At 40.1% G+C, this 10,836-nt stretch overlaps 1 protein-coding gene across 1 annotated transcript in view; it reads right to left on the bottom strand.

Annotated features, from left to right (window-relative positions):
* The window catches only part of DOCK2 (dedicator of cytokinesis 2), a gene marked incomplete at its 3' end in the record, with an annotated part of 62,891 nt that extends 56,859 nt beyond the window's left edge, over window positions 1-6,032 (bottom strand). The window contains exon 1 of the mRNA XM_009073879.1: window positions 5,996-6,032. Within this exon, the coding sequence (XP_009072127.1) occupies window positions 5,996-6,032 (37 nt within the window). The remainder of the gene's footprint in view (window positions 1-5,995) is intronic.
* Window positions 6,033-10,836: the final 4,804 nt, after the last annotated feature.

Below are 10,836 nucleotides of genomic sequence, written 5' to 3'. Positions count from 1 at the left end.
TTATCTCCTGCTTTCCCAGGCTTGGGTGCATTCCCAGCTGGTTTTCTCGAACCTGTTTGTTTCACCCTCAAGGACGAGTTACCCCTGCTATCTGCCATCTGCCCAGCTGAGTTACTCCCTATCTATATGTAAGTTACTATCTCCAGAGCCTTGTTTGTACACACTGCATTCCCAGGTGCATTCCCAGGACTGTGTCTGTACTTTCCCAGGGGACTGCGGCCTAGCTCTTTTTGGCCTTCCCCAGGATTATATCCCTGCTCTCTTAGCCATTCTCCAACACATTTCCTAATATCCAGCCTAAACCTCCCCTGACACAACTTGAGACCATTCTGGTCCTGTCACTTGTTGCCAGAGAGAAGTAGTCAATGCTGCCCCTTCACTTCCTTCCATGAGCAAGTTGCATACAGCGATGAGGTCTGTCCTCAGTCTGCTCTTATCCAGGCTAAACACATCAAGTGACCTCAGCCACTTCTCATGTGGCTTCCCCTCAAGGTCCTTCACTATCTTGGTTGCCTCCTTTGGATGCTCTCTAATAACTTCATGTCTTTCGTATATTGTGGTGCTAGATACATATATATATATATACACCAGTGCAAAAATCTCTAAGGAGCAGCTTAATACCATCAGCTACATCTGTATATGTTATCTACAGCACCAGACAGCTTAACCATCACATCTGCTACTAAGTTTTGAATTATTAACTGTGAATGAAAATTTGACTGTTATATCCAATTATGTTTTCTGTCAGCTGTAAGTGATATCATTTCCCTGACAAACTGGGAGCCTCCTGTATTTGCAAGTATCACCTCAGAGTTCACCAGACATGATGAGGGTTCCCTTTCTTACACCCTCTGTTGAGATCTTCAGGGTTTTAACATATATTTAACTCACTTTGCTCTTCAAAAATAGTCTATGAAAATCCCATGTAGAATTAGAGGGGTTTTTGATGGGATAGTCACAACAGGATGTTGGTTTATTTTAAAGTAAACTCTCCAGCCAGTAGACAAAATGGCCCTTTCAAATCACTCTGAAGAACTTTTCCACCACTCCAATCTCTGGCATCCTCTATCCCAACCCTAAATACAGAATGAGTCAGTGTCCTCAAGGCACAGAAGGTGGCCTGCTTGAAGACCCCAGCATTCACTCTAAATCCCAACAGCAATTACTCAGGAGCACTGATGTCATGGCAATAAGATTAGTGGGAGATATTTGGATGGCAGATGCCCTACCCAGCAGCCAGCATCAGGCTAAGGTGTTCCCATCGGTGGTGTCTCTGCACACAGATGCTGACAGATTCCCCCAGCATGGCACAGAGAATGCCCAGTAACTCCAGAGGTATGGCAGTGTCCCTAAATAGGGTCTTGACAACTCATTGAGAACACAGCTAGCGAATTTCCCTCGAATAAGCAAAGAACAAGGACTGTCTTTTTAGAGCTCACCACAACCTCAGTGGTAATTTTATAGCACACACATGACACAGAAAGCAAATGAAAAACCCGAGGCAAAACCCCCTTAGATTCCAGGTGTTTGTTTTAGCTCCTCCAGGAGAGGAGGTGGAAGCCAGCAAACCACAATGTCAGTATTGCTCCAGAGAGCAAGGTACCAGGTCAAACTGCTGGTTGAGTATGAGAGCTGAAGAAAACTGCACTGTTTCCATTTAATTCCTACTGAGCAATTAAAGCCAGAGCTGACAGATATGACATGCACATTCCCCCACTGGCTATATAGATGTGTGTGCTGTTGAACACATGCAGGGCTGTGCAGCCTGTCTGATTACACCACAGGCATGTGCAAGTTTTCCAGAGCAGAGTAATGACAACTTGTAGAGGACATTTCTCCTGACATCCCAAGATAGAAGGTAACCATAGTCACTCTGTTCAGATTCCTATTAAAGAATAAATTCATACAAGCACAGATTAAGACAGAAACACAGTTAACATTTTGTAACTTGTTACTTGTCCTCAATTTAGAAAATAAGCAGGAAAAAAAAAATCATCGGACTTCGTAGCTTGTTTGGGAATGTTCACACACAAAGCACTCTAGAAAAGACACAGTAAACCAGGTAACATAATGCCTTCCTCAAAAAACTAGATTTCCTCAGTATTCACATACTAGAAAATGCCATATTCTAGCTATTCACATGATTAGACTGAAAGCCACTGCAAGATGGGAATGGTAAACAAGGAAAATTCCACAGACCTGCAACACTGAAGCCATTTATTATCCTAATCTTCTTACCTGTTTTGCTTCATGTGCAGTCCCTACCCTGTTCTTTATAAGAACTACAAGCATTCCATTGCTTCATTTTGAGATTCAACTTATAATAACAAGCCACGTTTCACTGTGATTTCCTTGGCTGCCTTCCACCCTTCCATTCTACAGAATTTGAAAAAAAACTTTCTAAGGCATTGCTGAGCCAGCTCCTAATTTCACTTTACCATAACTGAAGGAATATTTGGTATGATTTTCATGTAATAACTCATGAAGTGTTTTGCATATTCAAACAATTTCTGATTAACAGCCTCACCAAGAATCCTGTTCCATTTATTTTTGAAATATTGCATCTCTACTCTTATGAGAAGTAAAGTAGTTGTAAAAGATCAATTCTTTATGTTCAGTTACCATTTTCCTCTCATGAAAACAGAATGAAATCACCCAGCAAGGACACTGACAAACCTCAGGCAAAAATATTATGCAGTCCTAACAGGATTTCTTGAGTTCTGGAGAGATCTCTATAAAATTTGTGTTCCAGTGTTCCAAGTTAAGGATCTTCCCCCAAATCTCACAGAGCAAATGTGCCATAGTGAACATGGCAGGGACACAGTTCTAACGGATATTTCATAGGTCAGAGACAGGTACCAAACCTCAGGGTGGCTAAGAGGCTAATTTAATCTACTGCAAATCATGCTCAAAGGGTAACTCTTCAGTTCTCAGGTAACAAGCCTTTATCTCAGATAACAATTGAATACAGATTTCCTCACATGCTTAACCTTGGGGCCAGATGGAGGTTTTAGCTGACTTGCACTACTTATTTTCCTTCTTAAACACAATAAAGCCAGCATGAATTGTAAGAATCGGGAAGTTCTAACATACCAAATTAGTTATATAGATATTGTCACTTTACCTGCTCTTTACCTTTTTATAGAAAATAGTAGCCCAGTCATTTTTCTTAGAAATGGTTATGAAGAACAGAGTATTTAACTGATCTTTTTTCCTGGACAAAAAGATTGCTTTCCCCAGTTTTGTCTTCATTTTACTTCAGTTGGTTATTTGCTGCTTCCCAAGCGGCTACAACAGTCTGTTGGGTTCAGTGGTTGCATTTTGGGGAGTAATCAACCTGCCCTGAATAAAGCTCTGCTCCCTTACAGCTCAATCTCTTTAGATTTCACAGAGGTGTCAACTAATTTTCACAGGTCTTCAGCAGATGAAATCAGACAAGCCTGTCACAGCCCTTCACACTTGGGCTGAACATATGCTTTTCTACACTTTCAAACAAGTCACCCACTCCACCCCAAAACTTCTGCTTCAAACTGACAAACACCCATTTTCAGATTCAGCAGTACAGGAGTACATCTGACACTTGAGTTTAACATGCCAACATAATATTTCACCAGGTTGTAACCTTCCTCAAGGCCTGAGCAGATGGAAAACACTTTTCCTCAGGAAACTGCCACCCAAACCCACCAGCGTCCCACTACTACTGTCCTGTCCTGCCAGTATCAATAGCACACATTTATGCTGGGAATACTTCAAGACTAAGAAGAAGTTTCAAGTGTAAAATCAGGATTGTGGTTTCCAAGTACAAAGCTGAATCTCTGCTACCTGGACTATCCCATTTAATAAGTAAAACACAGAAGAAGGCACATAGGCTGCTTTCTACCAGAACCAAGGGTTGGTGTGGTCTTGCAAATCTACGCTGCAGCACACTGCTGCTTATTCAAAGCTGCTTGGGCCCAACACTCTCATACTGAAACTCTGCTCATCAGCAGAAACTGAAGGCATCAGGCACACTGCTAATAAAAGATCTAAAAATTCAATGTGACAATTGCAATCAGAGACTCAAAACCAAAGGTTTTGAAAAACATAGAAGACAAAATAGCCCTATATGATCAAAAAGCTTCCAGTGTGTATTATTCCCAAAGCCTGTCAACTTTCATAGGCTTTGTGACTCATTATTCTGACTTTGCTCATATTTCTTATTTTCCTAGACACAGGAGCCATGCTTACAACCAACTGCAGATTCTTAAACCTCTTCATTTCTGACTACAATTGTCAATACCTCGTATTTCAGGCCTCATTACTCCATGAGTTTCATTTAGAATTTAGCAGTTAGAAATTGGCAGGAAAATAGTCTAAGAGCATAAATGTATTTAATTTATGGTACAGGACAGGACAACCAGAGGTGGTGGTTCATACTTGCTTGGATTTGTTATTTTGATTGTTTAAATTATTCTGGGTGAAAGATTCTCCCACTTTTCTCACCAACATATATAATGAAAGAAAACATTTACTTTCCAAAATCAAGGAAAACAAAGTGGGAGACAACAGTTTGCCTAAGAAAAGGAACTCCTGGGTATAAGCTTACTGGATTTGTACTCAGCTATTAAGCTCAAGCAACTAGGCAAAACAAAGATGGAACACTCCTATTGAAGACAACCTATCAGAAAGTTACATGTACAAGTATTTACATAACTAGTATTCTAAGATTGTTGGAAAGTCCATTTGATTATTGTTCCCACTTGCCCTATTCTGCTTTGTGTCAGACTGAACTGCAGACACTGCTACAGTTGTGAGTTTTTACATAGAAGTATAAAGTGTTTAATAATACAATGTTCAACAGAAAACCCTTCTTTAACCCAGGAAACAGACTTACTCAGGGTGAGAGGAGAAGCAGCAAGAGGCAGCACCACCAGACAGTTTGACACAGGTTGCAGAGATTCTCTTTTACAGCAAAATCACTATGTGCCCATAGGCAAGAGCAGCAGAGAACCAAGCACAAGGGAAAGGAAATACCACCAGGTCTGCAAGGTCTGTTCTTCCCAGTGACCTACTCTAGAGCTTAAATTACATTTGGTTTTGGACATAAAAACAAACATTACCAGATTGTCATTAGTTTATGGAGGAATATATTTCACAAGATGGTTTTTATAATGTGTGGTTTGCTGCACCTTTCAAATACCATAGAGACTACTACAACAAGTGCAAAACTAAAGTACTTTCTACTATTTGTAAAACTGAGACAGAAAATATTTGCACCTTTTATTTTGTAAGAAGAACTGCCTGCAGAACAGGCTACTTCCATTTCACAATTTTGCTACTGCTGCACATAGAAGTTGAAAAAGAAGACACTGTTTTCCTCTTATTAATTCCTTGACGATTGATTTTGTTTCATGAAGCCAGTTGGGTGGGTTTTTTGGTTTTAATGCATATCACAAAACACTATGGCTACCTGAAATAAAAAATGTCTTCTAGAAGAATTTCTAAGGCTAATAACTGGGTACTAGGATGCATCTTGCAGGTGCTTTAGCTTTGTTTCATAATTTTAAGGCTTTTCTTAAACAGCAATTCAGACCTTCGTACTAGTTAACATCATTTTAAGATGACTTTCCTTTCAACAAGCACTACTTACTAACTCAAATACAGATTTTTTTCTGTAACACTGACCACAAGTGGCAATCTTGCAGAAGCAACTGTAAGATTCCCCTTGCCCTGCATCTGTTCCCCATAACTTGTGGCTGCTGCCTATTACACAACATGCTAAGTCTGTTTCTAAAACACCGAGGTGAGAAAAGCTGTTACTGCAAGAGCTGACACTCATGTAACTCTTGTCATTCTGCTCCCAAGATTAAAACTCTGTAGAGAATCGATCATTTCAATTAGGCCACCACAGTAAAGTGGAAGGTGTTAACTCATCACCCTAGAGAAAACACCTGCCCACATCCTGTTCAGAAGAGACAAAGACAAAACTCAAATGGCAGTTCGGGGAGTTACGCACCTACGCCGCTCTTCTCTGTCCTGTGCCATCGTGCCATCTTGCCATCACACATGAATCTGTGAGGCTCCAGTGGATGCCCACCACCAAGGAATCCAAGGTTTATGGGATGTAGACTTGAAGATGGGTAACAAACACAGACCCCGGAAGCAAGATGCGTTTCCCAGAGGTTGACGCTGAGGACCAGCAGGGCAGACTGAGGCAGCTGCAAGGGCTGTGAGAGATTTGCTGCTGTTCTGAGCTTCCTTCCTCTTTTTTCAACTCGAGATATTGTACCCCAGTGGCATGGGGGATGGGAATCCTCAGTTGGGTGTTTCTTTTGCATGACACTGGCTGTAACACGTAAGCAAGAAGAAGAGACCAAAACCACCCCAGTACTCTCTGGCACCACCCCTAAACTTCAGATCTGTGTGCAGAGCTCAACTGCAGCGACAATCTGAACCTGGGTTAGTTCAGTTCTGAAATGTCAAGGGGGCCTGATTTCTGAAATGGCACCAATACCAGCCTTAAGTGATTTGACTCCACAGGACATGACATTTTAAATTTACTTTCTTCTAACCTGTCCTGGAACAAGGATTTGTGTTTTTCATAACAGTCTATACCTCGTAAGAGAAACCAAATGAAGACAAAGCCACATTTCAAACCACACCCATTCTTTTTTATTTTGGTCATTTTATGTTTGGAGGAAAAAGTAAGAGACTTTCTCTTTATTCTCTAAACAAAGCTGCACTTCCTTGAAGACCTATTGTCAAGACAAAACTGCAAAAAGGAATTGTATCTTTACAGCCTGTGTTTTCACATGGGCTGCTGTGGAAGCTAACTTGCCTGAGGACACTTTAGCTGTGGAAAGATCAAGTCAAGTTGTTTGTAATGGGGATTAAGGGCACTATACTGAATCAAAGGCAAGTATGTCACCCTTCACTCCTATTCTTTATAGTTTGGCATTTTGAAAAAAAAAAAAACGAACAAAATGCTTGAAAAAGTTAATGTTTGTTTGATCTCCTGCTTAGTACAACAAATTCACATGGCTAATCTTTTCCTCTGGATATTACATTGCAACTTAGTAATAATTGTTTATCCAAACTGTTTAACACTGCCATGCTACATCTGTCAGGATATTTTTGATATGTCATGTCATGTCTTGGTTTTAACTAGCAATCTTGTAAAGCACAGACTGCCAGTCTCTCATTGCATGTGGAATTCTGATACGTATTTCTGGAGGAAAATCATCTTAAACTTTACCACAGATTTGCTTGTATTGCCCTAATCTTAACCATGACTACATATTAGCTCAGCAAAAGGATTTAGCTCGTTCCTCCCCCCTAAAATAACACAGAAATTCATGCTAGGTTTCCTAAAGTGGGCTAAATTCTGAGCAACTCCCATTATCTCCATTTACAGAGAAGCTTCATCTAAAAGTTCTAAAACTTTCCTGTCCACAGAACATCCACTTTATAACAGTCTTCTGTCAAAAAAAAAAAAAAAAAAAGAAAAAAAAAGATCTTGAGGCTGAACTATTTCATCTTTTAGTTTATTAGGGGGTTTGAGCAGTAACTTCCTAACCAGTGATAACTACCTTCCTTACTTCTCCAAATCCCTGCTGCAGCAAAACACTCCTTCCCATATACCAATCAGGCCTAAAGGTTGACTTGCTTTTATTTTCATATTCTATGTTGCTCTTCCTTATTGCATTTCCCTGTAATAAAAACAGTCCTGAGGAAAAGTGTTCCTTTCTAGCACTCATTTACAAACATGCTTCATCATGTAGGTCTAATAAACCCAGTTAGTATTATCTTTTGAAAATAAACTATCTAAAGAAACACAAATTTCACCTTCAAACCGGGATCTCATTTGCAATACTATCCTGATGCCCTGATCCAGTTCTGTGGAGCACAGCACACACAAGGGGACCCAGCTCTGTTCCAGAGCTCACATCCCCTCCTACCATCCTGACCCTCCACAAATGCCAACTGGAGGACCCAAGCTCCCACAGGCATTGCTGCTTCCCACTGCCATCCCCTTCCCCTCACACAGCTCTCAGCATTGCACACATCTGCTGTTACTTCCTCCCCTCACACTTTCATGATGCTTTTGCAACTCCTTAGCTACTACAACCTACTGCTGCTTCACCTGAGTTAGCCAAGACGACCTCCTCATCTGACTGCGCCTGAACAAATCCTAGCTGCACCTCCAAATAAATGGATTCAGGGACAAAAATCCTTTAGCTACAAGAGGAAAATGCATGCAGAGCAAAGCATGGTGACCCTAAAATCCTCTCTTCTTACAGCGGATGCCAAACCCCAACACAGGTCTAGAGAATTAAGGGGGATAATAGTTACACCCTGTGTCAGAGGTTTTTACTCCAAGCCAGTTTATTTGTGTAATTACCACCTCACATTAATATTCCATAGAAAACAGGTTCATCAACCTCACATACACCTTACCACTTTTTCCTTAAATCTTTTTCTAGGCAGAAGGACATCTAAAGAAAGTAGAAAGTTCTTTGCTTCCCCAAAAGATGAAACTCTCTGTCCAGGGAGTTCCCAGGTAGAACTCACCTCCTGCGACCTGGTAGCAGGCAGAAGAAGGGAGACAATTCTTGCTTCATTTAATATTGCTATCAGCTCCAGAAAACAAGATCTTTGCAAGATACTGATTAGCTAATTATCCATTTTCAGCTATTTTAACTTCCATTATACAGAAGAATTTGGGCAGAATACAGAAGCTGCATTTAACTGCCTGAATTCTATTCCCTGTCAAGATCTGCGAGCACATTTGTAGAAAAGCAAACGATGCAACATAACAGAACTAGAAAATAAAATACATGTAGTACTTTCATGCACAATACCTTAAATATATCATGCCAAAACAAAAGCTGAATCACAGACATCTTCCTTTACCTGCAGCTGTACTTCTGCAAAAGATGTGTCAGCATGGATGTATTGCATAAGGTGATAAAGACTACATACTCCAAGTAGTAGAGGCAACACAGTGGTTCTTGGGTGGAGTAAGAAACTCCAGTTTGATTCATTTGTTGACATGACATCCCAGTTTTGTTTGCAGCACTAATTAACAAATTACTTCAATTTAGAAAAAAGTTTAGAAATGCCATACGCCAAGCAACTCAACATACAGTCAACTACAGCATGTCTTAGTAGACAATCTACAGCTCAGTATTCTCATTTGAAGCACATCATGCGACTGGATGATCTGTAAGATTCATTCCAACCCTTAAATTATATGATTTTATGATCATCCAATGGCAAGTTACTGAAGGCTTTCCTCTAATTAAAACAATCATGTACTTTGGTTGGTTTATGCTTCTTGTGTCTCAGTATACAATGACACTAAGCAAAGCTAACGTTCACCATTTGCATAAAAAAAAGTTTTCCTCTAACATTTTGCAGCATGAAAAGCATCATTTCTTCAACATTGCATCATTTCAGTTCACACAAGCAAAGTCACGAACAAGAATTATTCAAGGATATACATTCACTTCCAGTCTTACCATGGAACATCTAAAAGTGAACAAGATGATATTCTCAGTTTACCTAAGTTCATTACCAACAGACTGAAAAATTTGGATACACAGCAAATATCTTGGATTAATGAATTGATCCAATTCAATTCTGTGATACCTGGATTTCTGATTGTTTTGTTCACAACAGCAGTAGCAGGCACCAAGCTGTGCCTAAATCCAGCTGTGTAGAAACGGGCTGATAGCCAGTTAGATCTGCACTGGAAGTGAGAAGCCATATCTGCTCATTGAAGTTGACTTTTCATATCTTCAGTCACTTCTGCTGTCACTTAAATTTTTACAGCTCAGCTTTTGCAGAGATCAGTGACTGATAAGCTGAAGCCACCCACATGCACAGTCATAGTTAATAAAATCCAAGGCATCACTTCTGACCTGGCACAACTGTAAGCAAGCCAGTGGGTTGCAAGGTTTTTCCCCCCATGTATTTTTTCCATGATGGATTTAAAAGAAGTCTTAAAGAACTTTCATCTTAACTACCCAGTCTGTTACTTAGAAAGTGGCTAACCCATTCACCAAGGGAACTTAAACTGTAGGTCAATGACTCAAATGAAGTCATCAAACTTCCATATAAATGCACCAAAAGCAATGGAACTAGCTTAAAAGCTCTTCTCAGAATTATTCTGCATGAAGTGCCATCAGAAGTTACAGAATTGTCTCCTAAAAACATGCCAACACACGAGTGCATTACAATTTGTTAGCATTTATTGAGGGGTACTTCTTTTTTAATCAAAACACTTTCTACAAAGACCTCACCTTTCATATGAAAAGTGGTTACATGTTTCTTCTCAAGTGCAACACAGACTACATGGTATAAAGACAGAGAAATAAACCTTTATTTTAAGTATTGGTACAAATACAGGAATCCATCAAGTTTCAAGTGAATACTGTCCAACAAAACACATCAAGATTCACAAACTCCTTCACAATCAGGTCAGCCTGAAGGTTGAAAAATTATGCATTCGGAGAAAAAATATTAAGAATTCTGAAACGAGGAACTGGAGGAAATTCAGGAGTACATGTCAACACTGTCTAATCTGTCTTGCTTAGGGTTGACCCTGTCCTACTGTATAATAAAACTTGTGTAGCAAGTTCTTCTCTTCTGCAATAGCACTGTGCTTCACACAAATATTAATATGTGTTTAGAGGTTTTGCCAAGAGTCAAGACAAGGCAATACTTCAGGTCACAGTGCCAGAGAACAACAGGTGCCCTCTGGGAATTTACCAAAAGTGCAGCTCTCAGCCATGTGATCATACTCTTCATGGCACAAGGCAGACCAAAATCTAAGTTAGGAACCTGTACACTGCT

The sequence above is a fragment of the Acanthisitta chloris genome, unplaced genomic scaffold (assembly GCF_000695815.1).
Source record: "Acanthisitta chloris isolate BGI_N310 unplaced genomic scaffold, ASM69581v1 scaffold8404, whole genome shotgun sequence".
Lineage (NCBI taxonomy): Eukaryota > Metazoa > Chordata > Aves > Passeriformes > Acanthisittidae > Acanthisitta > Acanthisitta chloris.
Note: the sequence above shows the minus strand (reverse complement) of the source record. Positions and strands in the feature narration are given on the sequence as shown.